At 41.3% G+C, this 19,145-nt stretch overlaps 1 protein-coding gene and 1 long non-coding RNA gene across 2 annotated transcripts in view; both read left to right on the forward strand.

The window, feature by feature from the left end:
* The first annotated feature begins 4,578 nt into the window (after nucleotides 1–4,578).
* Nucleotides 4,579–10,824, forward strand: KCTD12 (potassium channel tetramerization domain containing 12). Its single transcript, XM_016149350.2, has one exon. It carries the CDS (start codon nucleotides 4,839–4,841, stop codon nucleotides 5,814–5,816), a length of 978 nt encoding a protein of 325 aa, XP_016004836.1. The 5' UTR covers nucleotides 4,579–4,838; the 3' UTR covers nucleotides 5,817–10,824.
* A 906-nt stretch (nucleotides 10,825–11,730) lies between these two features.
* LOC118609392 overlaps nucleotides 11,731–19,145 on the forward strand; it is a 53,872-nt gene continuing 46,457 nt past the window's right edge. Inside the window, exon 1 of the long non-coding RNA XR_004953407.1 lies at nucleotides 11,731–13,613. This is a non-coding gene — a long non-coding RNA (uncharacterized LOC118609392). The remainder of the gene's footprint in view (nucleotides 13,614–19,145) is intronic.

Genomic DNA, 19,145 nt, shown 5'->3' on the forward strand with positions numbered 1-19,145 from the left:
AAACACTTATTCGAGACAACGTCTGATCCTGTCTCTTCTCCCCTTTCCTTACAGCATTCATTTTAATGTTTTTGCCACTCACTTCTTCATTCAGTGTTTATCGAGCAGACTGTCAGTCACCATGATATGTGGTGGAAAATCATGATTCTGACACTTGAATGGTGTTTCACAGCTTACGGATCGTTTTCACATATATTAAATTCATTCACTCCTCAGAGGCGCACACTTCATTTCACTGCATTTCCTCCTCCCCTTTTAATTTTCTATTTCTCTTAATCTTCCTCATTTCTGTGTCAAACGTGCGGCGTGGAGAATATTACCAAGTACGTTGGGAGTGGGGTGAGGTGGGAAGCTGATTGGAAGAGGCGGTAGTAAGTAGGCCAGGGAGGAGACACCAGTGGGATGAGAACGTAGGTTTGGAAATGTTTCCAATCCCTCAGCGTTTAGGATAAAAAGGCAAAGCACTATCTCTTACTTAGGAAAATGCAAGGAGCGACTGGAAAGCAAATAATGACTATCAATGTATTTACCACTCGAAGCTGTATGGAGACTAGTCACGGGCTAGACGTCCTGCCCAACCCTCTGGCAACTAACATATTTAACATACTGAAGAAGTTAAGGCGTTATGATCTTTCCTTCCCCATAAACACTCACTCTCTTCAGTTTTAGCATTAAAGTCCCCTAATTATAGTTCTTGAATTTCATGACACCAACCAGTAGGCAAGAAACAGAACATACCAAATGAACCAGAAAACTACTCTCTCAGCCTCATATCACTGGTTCATTCATTGTTCTGCCTCGCCAGCACCGCCTAGAGTTCCATAAAGAAAAAACAATGGCTTCCTGCAGTAGACTAGCTTATGGTGGAAGAATATGCTATGCCGAGTGGTTGAGAAGGAAGGTGGTATGCTTCTTGTGTCTAGGCATGCAATATCTGAAACACTTGAGCTTGCGCTGATCTCTTCAGGGGTACTTTGGAGATTCACAGGACAGAAGCTGATACAATAAACGGATACCTTGAGATGTACCAAGCTCATTTCTAATCCAGAGCCTTTGAACTTGCTTTGCCCTCTGCTTGGAACGCTCTTCGGAATTTCTCATGGCTGTCTCTTATTATTCAGCTCAATGTCACTTTCATGGATAGGCCTTCCCACCCAGTCAATACAAAGTAGTATCCCCGCACCAGTCACTCTACTTCATTTCACAACTTTACTTCATGGCATTTATCTCTACCTAAAGTGCACTTACCTATATATTTATTATCTGTCTCCCTCACAAGACTCTAAGCTCCAAGAGGGCAGAGATTATTATTTTTTTTAACATGCTTCCTGGAACATGGTAGCAGACCCTTAATAAATATTAGAATAAACAGGTGAGCAACAGATATTTATTGAATGACTATGAGATGCCAGTTCTATTCTAGGCATTGGGGATGCACAGTAGTCCCGTCTTCTCCATGGAGCATATGTTCCAAGACCCCCAGTGCATGCCTGAAACCATGGATAGTAAAAAACCCTACATATACTGTTTTTTCCTATACATATATCTCTATGATAAAGTTTAATTTATAAATTAGGCATAGTAAGAGATTTCTAGTAATAATAAAAAATAACAACATACCGTAATAAGTTATATGAATGTAGTCTCTCTCTTAATATCTTACTGCACTGTACTCACCCTTCTTATAATGACATGATAAAATGCCTTATTAACTCAAGAACTTTTACCTTTTCACTTAAAAGAAACACTTTATGGCTTCTCTTTGGCATATCCGACTTGCCAGCATCAGTGCTCTTGCTGTTTGAGGCCATTATTAAGTAAAATAAGGGTTACTCGAACAGAAGCACTGTGATGCCTGCCAGTCCACCTGATAACCGAGGTGATGGCTACTAAGTGATTACCAGGTGGGTAGCGAATCAGAGTGAATATGCTAGACAAAGGGATGATTCATGTCGGGGTGGGATGGAGTGGGATGGTTCAAGATTTCATCACACTACTCAGAATTGCAAGCGATTTAAATCATAAATTGTTTATTTCTGAAATTTTCTCTGTAATATTTTCAATCTGAAACCATGGAAAGTGAAACTGCTGAGAAGGGGGACTACTGTAGTAATAAATCAAACAGACCAAAATCTCTGGACACTTGGAGTTTATGTTTTAATGCAGGGAAACAGTAAACAAATAAAAGAGAAAGAAAAGCTGCTTGGGTTGGGCTGTGCTTTACTAAATAGATTGACCAAGGGAGGGTCTTATTGCAGCAATCCGAAGAAGGTAATAAGGGAGGCAACTGAACAGGGTGAGGAAGGTCAGAGGGAGAAGGGGAAATTAGTCTTTTAGCAAAGGGGACAGGAGGTGCAAAGGCCCTGCGAAAACAGCAGAGGGGGATAATGAGGCTAAAACCAGGGAGCCCCTGGGAGAGTGGTAGGAGATGGGTCTGAGAGGTACTGTGGGCAGTTCCCATCATGTAGTGTTTTGCAGACCACGAAAGGACTCTTTCCTCAGATGGGAAGCCACTGAGGAGCACTGAGCAAAGTGACATGATCTAACTTAGGTTCTAAGATGATCCATCTTTCCGTTCTGTTGATAAGATAGTAGAGAGCAAGGATGAAGCAGTTAGGAGACCAGGGCAATAATCCAGGCAGGAGATGATGGGTGGCTTGGTCCAGAGTGGTGGCAGGGAGGTGGCGAAACACGTTAGTAGTCTGGAAGTATTCTGAAGGCAGAGCTGGCAGGAACTGCTGATACACCGAACAAAGTAATGACACAAAAATATGTACCGAAATGTTACGAAGAGGGCTTTTCTTGGATTTAGAGAAAGGAAACTGGCTTTGTTAAACCTGTGACACTGAGATAACCAACAGTAGCACAACCTCCTAGAAATTCAGCATTGGAACTTGAAACTTCTGTGTCACCTATTATTTATCCCCAGGAACGAACGAACAACAACAACAAAAAGAGTGGTCAAATATATTCAGTATCAAAGTCTGGGCTTGCAATTAAGTGAGCTGGATGAGGGCTTGATCTCCTTTCAGCACACTGACATGAATGAGATAATTGTTCAGCAGACATAAACATTTCAAAGTAAAAATGTCACTTATCTGTGAGGAGACTGTAAAGCTCATTGGTTAGTTACGAAAAAGGGTAAACATTATCGGGAACAAAGATCTGGTCTGATTTATCCTGACTGACATCTTTATTTCCAACTGATCTGATAACCGCTCAGACTTCTGACCCTTTGCCTACCTGTTTGCATTCTTCACTACCTGGCAAGGGTAAATAGCAGGTGCACACCAAATATTCATTGACCTGATGATTTCTGAGCATCATTCCTTACCCTCCCTTTGTCCTCTTTCTGCAAAGTCGAAGATCAGATAATGAGAAATACATTTCGGAAGGTGTTGCGTGCATTAGGCAGGGCATTAGGAGGGAGCAATCCAAACGCCCTTTTCTCCTGGAAAGCTAAAGAAGGCTTCCTGGGGCAGGAGCCCTCTGGGCTGAAATGTGAGAGGGGAATGCGACTGCGGGACTAGATGCGACCTAGAAGAGGGCCTTCAAATTGTGCAGAGGCCCTGGGACTAGAAGGAACCCGGAAAGCACTGAACGGAATGAGAGGTGCACGGGACAGCAGGGGTACCTGGACCTTCGGGAGAATAAACATGCAGGGGCTGAGAGGTGGTGTTTGTGAATTACGTTAGATCTGCAACCCTCGCGTTTCATGGCGCGGTTCACCGAGGGCTGGAAGGGACCCGGAGACGGAGCTTTCCCTTCGACCTCACTATACCCCCGCGGCCTGGCCTCGAGGGCGCAGAGGGAGGAGGCCGCACAGGCCCCGCTCGGGGCAACGCGCCACGAAGTCCCCCTTATCTCGCCCAAGTCCTCCCACTGCCATTGCAACTTATTTTCTCCAATTTTGAGGTCTTCCAACCAATAAGTTTGCCTCTTTACCCGGGAAGTTAAACTATCAGAAAGCGTCCTACGGCAGGATACCGAGGTTAGCTTTTTGTTTCTATGGGTTTTTCATCAATGCGAACAGAAAGCGCCTGCCTCAGGGCTGGGGCAGCCCATCGTCTCTCCAAATGCTTTGTCTCTCGAGAACGTTCAGCAACACGAAGACCGACTATGGCAGCGCTTCATCTCGTGTTTAAAGCGGCCAGTTCCGGGAGCCGCCGGTGCCGGAGGCGGCCACGCACTTCCAAACCCGGGAGCGGGGAGCCGAAAAGTTTACGGTTCTCCGTCAAGAGTCCCCAGGCGCTGGGTGGGGTTAGAAGGGGAAGGGGGTGCACTGAATACGCCTCCAGAGAAGGCCCACCTTCCGGAGCCGCCTGTGCCACGCTCTGTCCACTTTGGAAGAGGAAGAAAGTTGGGCAAGAGTGGGAAGGGGCTGGAGGGCGGGACGAGCAGGGACGGGGCCGGGCACTCGGGTCCCCCCGGGCGCGCGCGAGCCTGGGTGGAGCCAGCGGCGGGGCGCGGCGTCAGCGTTTAAGATGCAAATCGATTCTCCGCTCCACCACCCCCTCCCGCCCCGGGAGCGAGGCTCCGCCGCTCTGCCGCCGCCCACGCCTCCTGCGCGCCGCGGCGCCCGAGCGGGCGGCTCTACTTAAGACGCGCGCGGGCCGCGACCCAGCACTCGCCTGGAGCGCGCGGGCGAGGCGGGAGGAGCGCTTCGGGACTCCGGGGGGCGCACGGCTGCGCGCTCGCTCCGCTCGGCGCGGCGCGGCTCTCGGCGGCGGCGGCGGCGGCCGCGGAGCAGGGCTGAGCGAGCGTCCGGAAAGGGCGGCTGCAGCCCTTGCGCGCGGCTCCACTCTCTGCCACTACCCCAGCCCGGCCACCTCTCGGCCATGGCTCTGGCGGACAGCACCCGCGGGTTACCCAACGGGGGCGGCGGAGGCGGCAGCGGTTCTTCGTCGTCCTCGGCGGAGCCGCCGCTCTTCCCCGATATCGTGGAGCTGAACGTGGGGGGCCAGGTGTATGTGACCCGGCGCTGCACCGTGGTGTCGGTGCCCGACTCGCTTCTGTGGCGCATGTTCACGCAGCAGCAGCCGCAGGAGCTGGCCCGGGACAGCAAAGGCCGCTTCTTTCTGGACCGAGACGGCTTCCTCTTCCGCTACATCCTGGATTACCTGCGGGACCTGCAGCTCGTGCTGCCCGACTACTTCCCCGAGCGCAGCCGGCTGCAGCGCGAGGCCGAGTACTTTGAGCTGCCAGAGCTCGTGCGCCGCCTCGGGGCGCCCCAGCAGCCTGGCCCTGGGCCGCCGCCGCACCCGCGGCGCGGTGTGCAAAAGGAGGGCTCGCTAGGCGACGAGCTGCTGTCGCTCGGCTACACGGAGCCCGAGCAGCAGGAGGGCGCCTCGGCCGGGGCGCCGTCGCCCACGCTGGAGCTGGCGAGCCGCAGCCCGTCCGGGGGCGCGGCGGGCCCGCTGCTCACGCCGTCCCAGTCGCTGGACGGCAGCCGGCGCTCGGGCTACATCACCATCGGCTACCGCGGTTCCTACACTATTGGGCGGGACGCGCAGGCGGACGCCAAGTTCCGGCGAGTGGCGCGCATCACCGTGTGCGGCAAGACGTCGCTGGCCAAGGAGGTGTTCGGGGATACCCTGAACGAGAGTCGGGACCCCGACCGGCCTCCGGAGCGCTACACCTCGCGCTATTACCTCAAGTTCAACTTCCTGGAGCAGGCCTTTGACAAGCTGTCCGAATCGGGCTTCCACATGGTAGCGTGCAGTTCCACGGGCACCTGCGCTTTCGCCGGCAGCACCGACCAGAGCGAGGACAAGATCTGGACCAGCTACACCGAGTACGTCTTCTGCAGGGAGTGAGGTCCCCAGGCTCCCTCGCGAGCTCACCCATTCCCCCTCCTTTCTTCCCCGGGGGAGGATAACAGATCTCCCCTCCCAGCCCTCGTTCTCCCATTTCTCTTTTTCCCCTCCTCCAGTAGCTGGGCTAGATCCCTTTGTCCCCCACTTCAGAACCTGGAGCCACAAATCCTCTTGGCTTCTTTGTCGTCTTTGATCCTCACTATAATAACCGAGAGAGCCCAGATGTACCCCCTCCACCCCGTGCTTCCCCTGTCCCCTGCCTCACCCCCCCCCCCCCCGCATTGCCCTCCAGTCTGATCTAGTGGGGCAGTGTGGCCACAAAGTCACCAAGTACCTGGGAAGGACTGAATTGTTGAGAACCTGATTGGACCTTGTCCAGTGTGTAGAAGATTCCTTGAAATCTTCTCAAGCCCTTATGACTCACTCGAGTTTAAGAAATCAGAATTGATAACACTGCCTGAGTTTTAAAAGGTCATTACAGCCTTTTGGCCTTCTTTAAAGGTAGCGTTTTAAAAGGCTGGTTGGAAGACTCTGGACCTGGAATTAGGATCCCATGGAGGCAGTTCAGAGACTACAATAAAGTTTCGGGAAGTTACAGGTAGAAGTAGGAGAAGAATCTAGTGCTGGCACAACGAAGAATTAATTGTATCTTCTCCACGTCGAAATAAAGGTCTTCACCTGTGGCTGAAACTTGTAGAAAGTTACCCTCTAGCCTGAGGAGGCACCCTTTCTCCTCAGCTCACTGTCAGAAGCCCTTGGGTTGGACTGGTTGACATCACAGCCATTATTGGCATGCGGGAGAAAGAGCACTGCCTCTGACAAGGGCAAGACAGCCCAGGTCACCAAGCACTGCGGGGAAGTCACCCGACAGTGTCTGAATGGAGCCGGGTAGTAATGCACGTCGTCGTGGGCATTAGCAAAGCCCAAGTATGAATGGCACTGAATGGCAGTAGGACTTTAGCTCTTAAGACTTGGGTTAGGGGGGTGGGGAGGGAGGAAGGTAGGCAGGAGGGGTGGGAAGGGAGGAACAGACCTAATCATTTATGATTTGAAAGTTGGAAGTTTGTACCATCCACTTGAGTACATGCACATAAAAAAATAATTCATAACATGCAACGGATTTTATAAAGATTATAACATTTATTCTTAACTGGCAGTTTATCGAACTGTTTTGAGTCCTAAACTTAGAAGTTACTGATACTTATATAACCTAACCAAAGAGTTACCCAGTAGGGTTTTTTTTTAGTTTTTGAACTTTATCTTCTTGTTGATTACAAATCCTGAGTTAAACATCTATTTACTTGAGCAAAATATGTTTGACTTTGGTTACTTAGACTTAAGATCTTTTATTAAAAACCCTTATTTTCTCCAAGCTCAGTCAATGTTGACTTCTGGGCAAACCTGAAAACCAGAAAATGCCACTTCTTTCATGCAGATTATTTAAAGTTAAGGTGGAATCGTTTTGATTGACAGGGCTGCAGAGAAATAGAAGCACCGAGGGCTGCCCATCTGTAGATAACTGTAAAATGGAATATTTTAAAAATGAAGACAGGTACTTAAAAGTGAGCTGAGCAATAAAACGGTGTTTTAGGTAAATGCAACAGAAACAGGAGACCTGGTTGCCTTATACCTTTTCTCTAACATGGAAAAAATTCCCATTGTATATCCTATCTACATCATAAATGAAGGGAAATGAATTCTTTCATGCTGTGAGGCTCCTTTGAATATTCTATGATGATGACAAAGAAGCCTTTCTTTTGTTTCAGCATCTTTCTCTGGAGTATGTTTTTAAAGATTTTGTAAGAGTCAGTTTTCAGTGTTTAAATTAGCGCTATTTTTCCTTTTTAAAAATGAATCTTGTACTGTATCTTATTGTGTCCATAACAGATGTTAAGAATCAGAAGTTTTCTTAGACTCATGTGATCCAATCTGTATATACCATATATAAGCATTTTACATGAATCATTTAGTTTTTTAATTCATTTCCTAATGCTATAAAATTTCATATATTTGCCCCCAGTAACTTGCATCAGATGTTGTATATACTAAAGCAACATGTTTTGATGAGTTTCTTATATCCTTGTCTATGGGGAAATTGGGTTAGGAAAAAATACATAATTACAAAACTGAGTTTGCTCCATACTTTTTTGCTTGGATATTAGTCGTATACTAATAATATGTTTATTAACTGTCTACTTAAATCAAGGTACCTGTATTTTTAATCCACTAATTCTTTTTTAAGTTGGGAAAGAGAAAGATTTGAGATCTTTTATTGTTGCATTTTTAGAAAAGCTAAGTTAGCTTTATATATAAATACTAATTGTAAGGGAAGTGGAAACAGAAATCCAGGAAGTGGTGTTTGCTTTAATGTTGAGTGTGTTCTCAGACCGACTAGGTAATGCATCAGAATTTACCTCTGTTTTAAACCTGAAATGATTTAGGAATGTCACTCACTGGCCAAAAGAGAGTGTCACAGAAACTTCTCCACTCATATGGTATTCTGTTAGATTGCTCAACAAAAATCACATAATTGAGAACATCTTAGAGGAACAGATCAAAACCACTGACATATGCCAAGACTTCCAAGGCAAGACTTCTGATTTTCCTTGTTAAATCTGCACAATTCCAAGAGTCATGGGAAACTGCTGAAGTTTAATCTCTGCCCCTTAAGTCATAAGTTTTATCTTATAAAACTTTGAGTTGAACTATTCCACTGCTTTGTGCATACACATTTTACTCCCCTGCACATCCTTGCCACCTTGCAGCGCTCCCCTTACCCCTTTCATTATCTGAAAGACTGGGAACTTACTGATAAGAGACAATAAGCCATCTTCTTCTGGGAATGACTCCGTCCCTATAAAGTTGGAAATGAGTACCTGAAAACATTCTACGTTTTGCCCAAAGTAAAGACTGAATGGGAAACATTCTGCATTGGGAGGAGAGTATAACTAAATAAGATGACTTGGCATGGGCACTTTTGGGTCCCTTCCGTTTTATGTACTTTGGGCCACAGAAGAACCCTTCGTTGTCTACGAAGTGGGCTGGAGGGTTTGTTGGTTGTCAGCTGTGGATGGGATATGGAGGAGCCATTTGAATAAACCTTGTAGGGATACAGTTCATATTACCTGGGAGAATGTCATTAATTATTCAGATCATTATGAGTGCATTAACCTGACTCAGTGTAGCCCGTATTTACATATGTAATGGCTTTGATTACCATTTAATTCATAAATACAACTGAGTGACATTAGATTTCAATAGCAAATTTAACTTAGAGAATACTTGTTAATTGGTTAAAAAAACAGGTACCATGTTCAGTGCTTTTGCACCAAGTGTTTGACAAGTTGTCTATTTTTTAAATACATGTAGAATATGAATCATATTCATTCTAATATTTCAAATTCTATGTTGTGGAAAATATTCCCTAAAGGCCTGTGACTTAAAAGTTTTTTTTCCCCTTTAATACTGTTTTTATCTTGTATTTTTATTTGGCTTTTTGCATCGATAGCAAACTGATAATTTATAATACTAGCCAAAATTATGTCCTGTTTTAAAACAGATATATATATATATATATATATATATATATATATGCGTGAGACCTGTTGCTTCTCTGAGGAAATGCATAATCTGTGAATTCTCAGACAAAATGGCAACTGGCAATGCTCATAACTTTCAATTTTTATTGGCATTTTTTATGGAATGTTATTATTACATTGAAGCCATGTAAGATGAAGCTTTGATAATTTCTTACTTTTGAAATTATGGTAAATTCTAATCTAATATTCAAACATTTTTGTACTCCACATGAAAAATGCTAAATCACTGTGCAGGCATTTAGAAAGTATTGACTGGAGGGGTTGAATTCTTTAAGAATTTCTGTTTTAGTCTAACTCATAAGTACTTTTCTCAGTTGACTTAAGTTTCTAAAGTAGTAAACTGAATATTTTTATTCTAAACCTATCAGTAAATCCTTTGGATTTTTTTCTGTTTTTTTTTTTTTTTCTTACTATAATTCATTTAAAAACCGAATTAGTTTTCTTAGATGACCTAATCTGTTTTTTGAGAAATAAATAAAATACTCTTGTGTTTCTAGTGGCTATAGTACCTGAAAACGGATTTCTAGAGCCAGAAACAAGTTATGTTGAAGTTAACTTTTCTTTGTTACAAGTTTGGGTAATAAAAATCTAAGTGTTAATGTTTGAAGATTTAGATTTTCTACTGGGGCCCTTGAAACTTTGAAGAAATTAAACCAGAATATCTACATTAAGAGTGTAATCTTGTTGGTAGGAAGATGGACTAGTTGACCAAGAATTCTTGTCACCTTATACATTGTGTGATTTTTTTTATCCAAGTCAAATATTAAAATTTTAAATGCGTTTCGAGGTATGTGAACATTAATTGTAATGTAAACTATTATACGACTGTCTTTGTGACTTTATAGGCAGGTAAATTTTGCTATTAACTATTGAAAACACGACAATTCATTTATGACCATTCAAACAGCATTAGTGATATTTAATGATAAAAGGTTAAAATCTCCAGTATGGATATTAATTTTGAAGATGTAAATTATGTTATTTAAAAATTGCCAGACATCCGAAAAACTCTTATCTGCTAAACAATATAAGATTACCACAGCTATCTGGAATTATGAAATTACTGAAAATGTCTTACATATCATTGAGCTATTTTCTCAAAATAGAAGGAAAAGGAGAAAATTATATGATTATCAGGCTTTTCTAATGAAACGGAAAGTCAAGAAAAATAAATTCCTCAATACTTAAAAAAAGGCGCTAATAAAGTCTTTTTGTACCCAAACTCTAAATGACAATTTCTTCAACCACCTAAATACTCTTATAGAGATTTTTGTTCTGTTCACAACCAGTTGTATAACAGAAATACTCTATACTGTTTTCCTCCCAGTGTGTGAAGTAATGAATCATTGATTATGTGACTTGTTATGTATTCTATTAAACACTAAAGAATAAAACATTCATTCCTTTAATTATTCCGCTTGGTTCCTGGGTATGGATTGGCTTGAACACCGGTCTGATTTCATTTAAAGGTCTCTCTGAATACTGGGAATGCTTCCCAAATTGTAGGGCTAATGATGAACATTATGCCATCAGAAGATCTCACTGTAATTGGCCAGCTGGGCCAGCAGCGAACAGACTGTTTCCTCAGTTTTTATTGTCAAGAACGCCTGCCCTCAAGGTGGTTTGGTACTCAGTGTGGAGAAAAGTTTTCCACCTTTTCTCTGACCTCAGTCTTTGCAGCATATGCAAGTTATTTGGAACATGGGGCATGTAGGTAGAGATGACCTCTTAAAGTTCGTAGGGAAAAAGAAGCTGTAGATAGGCCTTAATCAAAAGCACAATTCGCGAAGGTAAAATTCTGAAGAATGTTGGAGGAGGATCTGCATTGTGCTCATAGGGGCTTTTTCGTGAATCATCTCCAGTCTTTGATGTCGCTCCTCTTGAAAGAAAGCATAGCGCGGCCCACGCAGAAACCGCGGAAGCTGGAGCTGGGCATCACCAGCCTGGGTCTGCTGGGTTATGGCGCAGGAAGCCATGAGTCGAGCGAGGGGAGTGAGCCAGGTTTCGCCCTTCCTCTTTGCGTTTGCCTGTACTTCCTCTAGATAGCTTTTGTTTTAAAACTGTGTGTGTGTACGAGTATAAATATAGACACATGCACAATTTTTTGAAAAGTTTATGGTGGCAATTTTAAGCAATACAGAGTGTATATAATAAAACGTAAACTTCCTCCTTTAGTAACCCCTTGTTTCTTCCAGGGGTAATCAATCATTGGTGTATCTTTACAGAGCTTTTTATAATGTATATATGTATGTGTGTGTATGTGTGTGTATATATATACACATATACATACATACACACATACACACATACACACATACATACATACATGCATACATACATACATACATACATACAATTCCCATTCTGCGCCTTGCTTTCTTTCAACCACGTATCCTGGAGCTCTTGGAATGCATGTGACGGGGGTCAGGCAGACTTTCAGAACATGTCCTTTTGGAATGTGGATTGTTTTGAGCTGACAATAATTAAGGCCCAGCAGACTTAAGAAGAGCTTTTTACCTCTCCTTTAACTGCCTAAAGGAATTTAGATAGGAGGATTTGTACCAGGAAGAAAGCTATTAGCAGGGATAACTTTTTTCCTCTTGTTAAATCTGCCTTATGTCAATTTATATTAGACCAGCCAAATAACTTAGAAGAGAAGAAGGCAATAGTTTCTCCTCCCTTACACATTCACGAACACAAAGCAATGGTCTCCCTCATTTTCTTTGATGGCTACATGATGTTCTGCATGATATGCCATTGTCTAGGTATGCTTCATTTATCTTACCAGTTCTTTCTTGATGGGCATTTAAATTTCCAGGTTTTTTCGTTTCTACTCTAAAGAGTGTTGTATTTAATATCTTTTTACATATATGCAAATATATTTGAGTCATTTTTGCATGAAGTGATCCTAAGAGAGAAATCACTTGGAGGTACTTTTTTCTTCCTCAGGGTTTATGGAAATAATAGGATTCATGTGCAGCTCTCAAAGGAATGGAGATGACGGTGGTATGAAATAACTCTGGAATTGTTTTAGGTATGCAAGTGCGAAGTTTTAAGTAGCTTTAATATTGAGAACAATAGCCCTCATTCTTTTTTTTCCCACTCTGTCTAAAGGTCCTCTTCCTTCCATTTTTATTCTCTCTCTCTCTTTTTAAATTAATTATGGCTAACACTTGGTTTTTAGGAATATAGTATATGAAAAGGAGCAATAAAGATCTCATACTTCTTAATGACATACCTCTTGGAGAGTTAGAAAGAGATGAGAAGCGATAGAATAAATATGGGACACTTTCATGGAATATCAGACTAATTGAGGTGTGTAAATATGAGATGGGGAATTACGGTCATGCACCCCTGTGTGATATGTTCTGCAGAATGCATCCTTTAGGTGATTTTATCATTGTGCGAACATCACAGAGTGCACTTACACAAACCTAGATGATACAGTCTACGACACATCTCAGCTGTATGATATCGCATATTGCTTTTAGGCTACCAACCTGTATGGCATATTACTGCACTGAATACTGTAGGCAATTGTAACAATGGTATTTGTGTTTTTAAACATATCAAAAGAAAAGCTATAGTAAACACGCAGTATAAAAGATAACAAATGGTACCATGAACTGAGTTTGCAGGACTGGTAGTTGCTGTGGGTGAGTGAGTGAGGTGAGTGAATGTGAAGGCCGAGGACACTACTGTAGACTTTATCAACACTGTACACTTAGGCTATGCTCAATTTATAAAACAACAGATTAAATCAAGCACAAGGGAAAGGATGCAATCAAGAGACGTGGTTGAAATTGAGATGTGTACGAGGCTGCTACCGGCAGCGTAGCACGGCTTGCTGTTATACAGCAAACTTATTTTTGTAAGTAGGAAGAGTACACTCTAAGCATAAAAATTTAGTGTAGCAAATACATAAACCAGTAACATAGTTGTTTATTGTTATTATCAAGTATTATGTACCCGTACGTAATGGTACGTGCTATACTTCAAACGACAGGCTGCGCAGGGAGGCTTGTTTACACCGCATCAGCACAAACACGTGAGTGACGCATTGCTTTACGACTTTATGACATTACTGCAGCTCCGGCATCACTGGGCGGGGGGAATGTTTCAGCTCCATCATGATCTTGTGGGACCACTGGTCAGAAGTGTCCTCATGTGGCACGTGACTGTGTCAGGCATTTAACTGGTAAGTGATTTACAAAGATCTGTTTCATTTTATGGAAAGTGATAAATTTACATAAATTTAAAAGGCAAAACCATAAACATTAAAGATATTTTGAATTTGTAGAATCTCAGGGATGAGTTTGACGTTTGCCTTTTAGAACTTGGTGGTGGTGGTAGGTTGCGTACTTCTGCAGGTATATGCTGGGCTTGCTTTTTGATGGATAGTTTAGGGGAAATGTTAGTCTCTTAAGTTCACTGCTTAACTATGCTCACGTAGATTTCAAGGTTGATGCCTTTTTGGAGCCGAAATGCACCTCTTTTCCACTCACAGATTTCCTAACAGTGACCTAACGGGGCAAAGTAGAAAGGAGGTGTTGAGGCCAATTTAGGCAGTTGTCTCTTAACCTGGCTGCTGCAACTTTCACCCATGTATAGCCATTCGGTGTTTATGGATTCATTTAAAATCTCTTGAGTACCTACTGTGTGCCAGACTATGACAATTAGATAGGGACCCAGACAAGAATTAAGTGCTGAATTAAGGGAGCTGAATAATGAGAAAATAACTTGGTAGTGCCATGTTAAGATAATCTGAGTAATCGTAGAAGTAAGTCATGTCCTAGGCTTGCTAGAGGAGGAGATGGAAGAACTGAGACTTAAAGGCGAAGAAGAGGAAGGCGCGGGCCCTTCTCAGCACAGACCAATTAGTGAGGAAAGACCAGAGACAGCAAGAGCCAGAACCTCATTGGAAAATAGGACCCCCCGAACCAAACAAGCAACCCCCAAAAGCCAAACAAACAAACAAAAAGCCAAAAAAAAAAAAAAAAAAAAAAAAGCCAAAGAAGCAGTGAGAGTCAGATCAGGGTGAGCCTCATATGCCATGTTAAAAGATTTGGACATTAATGTTTAGTGTTAACTGAGGAATTTTAAACAAGATGTGAAATAATCAGAGTTCCAGTTTGCAAAGACAACTTGGGGCTCTGAGAGGAATACGTTCGACAGGCTTGACTGGCAGAGGGAGTTAGAAGCCAGCTGGGCAGCTATGTGTGGAGTAAGATTTACACACCTTAAGCCACATGCAGAACACCTGGCTGCAGGGTGGGGTGAGGTTTTGTTCCCCCTTCTTCCTTCGAACCTCTCAGGCCATGCAGTTTCACATAAAACTTGTTTGCAGTAATATTGGGAGCACCATGCTTGAGTGAGGAACTCCTTTCTGTTAATCCCTAGATATATCTCATCCCCAAGAGATGAATTATGGAGTCTTTAGAGAGACCTAATCAATTATTTATTTAGTAGGTTCTTTATGGAACATCTGTTATAATGCATTAAAAACCCTGAAATACCAACTTATTCTTCAGCTTCCAACAGTCATTGTTTGAGTCTTTAATACATTCGAGACATCCCTTCAGATATGTTTCCTTTACCTGAGCAATAATAGAGAGCAAAATGGTGAACTGGCCAGTTAAAGGGCCTTACTTCTCTACAACCAGATATCACAGAGAACAGCATCATTGGGCCTTATACGGTTGGCATGTTTGGAGTTTTATGACCACTACCTCCTCCCCCTCCCCATTTAAAAAGTACATCTAATAACTACTAAGAATGATTTCCCCCTGTTTTCAAACTGAAAAACATGAAACCAGTAATGACAGATTCTACAATTAGTTTTTGAACTTCTTTTTGGTATAATAGTAACTGACATTTCCCAAGATTTTTACAAATTAATTCATTATCTTTCGCCATTCCAATTTTTTTTTCTGGGTGAGTGATGGTAAGGATCCAAGGGAAGAGCAAGCCCTAATTTTTGTATACAGAAGAAAAGGGCAGCAGAAGTATCTTCTCGTTCAGCCTTTATCTTTCTTCCTTGGAAAGTATTGAATAAAAATCACCAACTAGAATGAGAAGAACATGAAGGAAACAAAATGAGGAATTTACACTCCTTGGTGACTTGAGCCATTTGCTTCTACTTTACGAGGTGGTCTTAATCTTCATTCATTCTTGACATCTATTTGCCCATTCATAGGAGGGGAAAGAAGTACTTATTTCTTTATATTTGCCTCAGAGCTTAATACAGTGCCTAGCAAATAATAATCGTCAATAGATGAATGATGCTTATGTTAATTTATTTTTTATGTGTTAGGGAGAAAAATAATCCACTTAAAATTTGTCCTTTACTTTTTTATAATACTATCAAGAATCTACAATCCTTCTTTATACATATATATATATTTGAGAATATAACTATAGTTTCATAAATAAATACATAAAAACATAAAAATGACCATCCTTTTTTTTTTTTTTTTTTAACTTGAAAGTCATAGAGATTACGATGAGACCTAAACTGATTTGGATATTTTTTTTTTCTGAATAGTTATTAGGTGGCAGTTGCTTCAATGCCCAAAACACTTGACACTGTTTCCATTTTATGATGGAAGTCAAATTCACTGACAGCCATATTATAGGTTTTTCTCTGGGGCTGTTATTTGTTACAGAAAATGTTAACTGGAAAATTTCAAGAGGTACCTCTTAAGAGTTGTAGAAAAGAAATTTGACCTCTCTGAAATACTGGAGTATACTGTTCCAAATGTTCTGCTGGTGAGAGTTGTGGGTTTTTAAGGTGACAGTTGGAAGGACTTTTAAAAAATAAATGGTCTGTGCAATGATGCTATGACCTTACAATAGCAGTTATGTTGTTTTTTTCTCTGCTCAGAATCACGTGTTTTCAAAGTAGTATAAGTTTTCTCCCTGAGTTTGTCAGAAACACAGCTGTTAAGTCAAAGTGTTGCCCACTGGATCTGAGAATGTTACTTTTAAAATGTGAGCAAGAAACAACAATAATGCTATAGACGGAATGTTTGCCCCTCCTCCAACATTCGTATGTTTAAATTCTACTCCTCAAGGTAATGGCGTTTGGAGGTGGGGCATTTGGGAGGTGATTAGGTCATAAGGGTAGGACCATCATGATGGAATTAATACCTTTATAAAAGAGACCCCAGAGAGAGCTCTTGCCTCTTCTGCCATGTGGAAGGAAGAAGAGAGGACAGCCATCCATGAATCAGAGTGTCCTCATCAGACTCCGAATCTGCCACCTCCTTAATCTTGGACTTTCCAGCCTACAGAACTGTGAGGAATAAATGTTTATTGTTTAAGACACTCAATCTATTGGAATTTTTGTTAAAGATTTACAACAACAAAACTTTATTACATTGTTGTTATATTTCTCCTCTGTAATGTATAGTCTTATTTTCCCAGACGAATTCTGAAAAAAGTTTTGTTATTGTCATCATGTAGTTTAATTCTAGGGTTGAGTCAATTTAAGGATAAATAAGGCAAATCAATACTTTTGCTTTATTTTCTGTTTCTAACAGGTGAAAAGAGCTGTTGGGGCTGAAATTTTTGACATTTATCTCAAACCCACTCTACCTTATAAACCTAGACATAACTGATTAAATTACCAGTGATTTCCTGGTTAAAAGGACAATATTCACTTACACTATTTATAGGAAATTTACCATAAATGATCATTAGTTAAGAAAGAGCAGAGAGAAGGGAGTCACCATCTCTTAGAAGAGGTTGAGGTTAAAACTTCACTGTAGTGAGGAACTTGTGAAACTCACGCCTTTGATTGAGACATGCATTTCTGTTATCAGGAAGCTTTAAAAGGAGAGCTAGAATTCTATGGGGACTATTGTTTTCAGTTCTGTGAAGGAAACTGATCTTGGCGATATGTTCAGTGATTTCACCACCATCCATTTCAGTCTTTGTCTCCCAGAAAATAAGAATGCCTGTGGTTCTCATAAAAAAAAAAAAAAAAAAAAAAAAAAAGTAGAAATGTTTTTCTTAATCCTGAAGTTTTGTGATAGTTGGATAGCATTTTGTTTCAAAGAACTTTCCATAGTCTTTATGAGATATGTACAGCTAAAATTAAACTTTATTAATAAAGATAAGACTAAGAGAAGCTAAAATAAAGCTTTACTAATAAAGCCAGAGCTATGGGAGACTAAAAAAACTTTACTAATAAAGCTTTATGAAACTTCTGTCTTCCCGAGTAGTTAGTATTTTGCATCTGTTAAACCAGAGATTGTCTAGTCAAAAAGCTAAAGGCTTTAAAAAAAACTGGATGAGCATGCCTTCATATCCTTTAACCAATGTCTATTATATCTTTTAAAGCAAAATGAAATATATTTGTTAAAAATAACTTTTTAGTTTTCTAGATACAAAAACGAACTTATCTAGTCAACAACCCTGCACTCTATGTACTATTCAAGGGAGCCAGGAACTGCCCATGTGAAGTTCCCCTGGGCTGTCAACTGGGGTTTGGGAAATGAAGGAAAGACAGGGTTAGTTAGGCATTGAATAGTGGGAATGTATGAAGCATGATTACGAAAAGATAAGAACTCTCTTTTTACATTTGAAAGTTGAATTCATAAACCTATATAAATGCTGACCTTCAATCATTTTGGTAGAGTTTATATTTATTTCAGTAAGAGCTACAGAAAATTAACTTAAAATGACATATAGCAGATTATTAGTAGATGGTAGGGAGGGAATAGCTATTACAATGTTCTGATGTTGCAGGAGATGATAAAGTTCTGGAGACGAGTGGTGGTGATGATCTGAATGCATTTAATGTCACAGAACTGTACAGTTAAAAATCTTTAAAATGGTACATTGTATGCTATGCATATTTTATCGCAATAAAAACTAATTTGAGTTTAAGATAATATGAGAAATATAGGAAATTATAAAGAAAACAAAAGTTCTTATATAAACCTACCAAAAAAATGTTGACATTGAAATCATCTCCAATGGTAATGAATAACTATGAAAAGTCACCCCTCTGATGTGTTATGCCAGTAATGCAATGTTCAAACATGTGAGCAGTTCTTCATTTGGATGAGTTATGAATCATGCAGTAAAATCAGTCTAATAACTTTTGGTGACCTTTTAATTTCTGAAAATTTGAGAATATATGTGTTTATGTCAGTATGTGCTTAAATTTGTATTATGTGAATTATCTGTTTTGAGGGCTTCATCCCTCTTCATTACCCCAGATAATTAAGGTTGTTACTCCAATTGAATTGAAATGAAACTCTACCCAATTTGGAATTTCAAAAGGCTTTGCAAGAACATTGTAATTCCCCTTCCACAAGTCAGAAGAGGAAATGAGTAATTGTTCAGGAGGGTAAGTGTGTTTAGAGTCAGGAATCAGCTTAGCATTTCTGATATTAAGAAAGGTACTGATCTATGTGCTCTCTATTAGTACTCTCATTGTCCTATAAATTAACTTAGTGTTTACCGGGCTTATAGCATAAGGCCAGTATTTATGGGACAAAGGTATGTGATAGAGAAATCACAGTCTACCTGCAATGGGAGGGTTAAAGATGACCAGCAGACATGAGAATCTGTCCTAACTCTTTCGGGGCTGGTGTCGTTTGGAGAGCTGAATCAAAGCTGAAGGCTGCCAATGCAGGAGGAAGGGGATGCCTCAGAGTAAAATTGTAAACTTAGATGAAAATTAGGAAGAATATATATACCAGATGGCAGATGGACCAAC

The sequence above is a fragment of the Rousettus aegyptiacus genome, unplaced genomic scaffold (genome assembly GCF_014176215.1).
Source record: "Rousettus aegyptiacus isolate mRouAeg1 unplaced genomic scaffold, mRouAeg1.p scaffold_m13_p_11, whole genome shotgun sequence".
Classification (NCBI taxonomy): domain Eukaryota; kingdom Metazoa; phylum Chordata; class Mammalia; order Chiroptera; family Pteropodidae; genus Rousettus; species Rousettus aegyptiacus.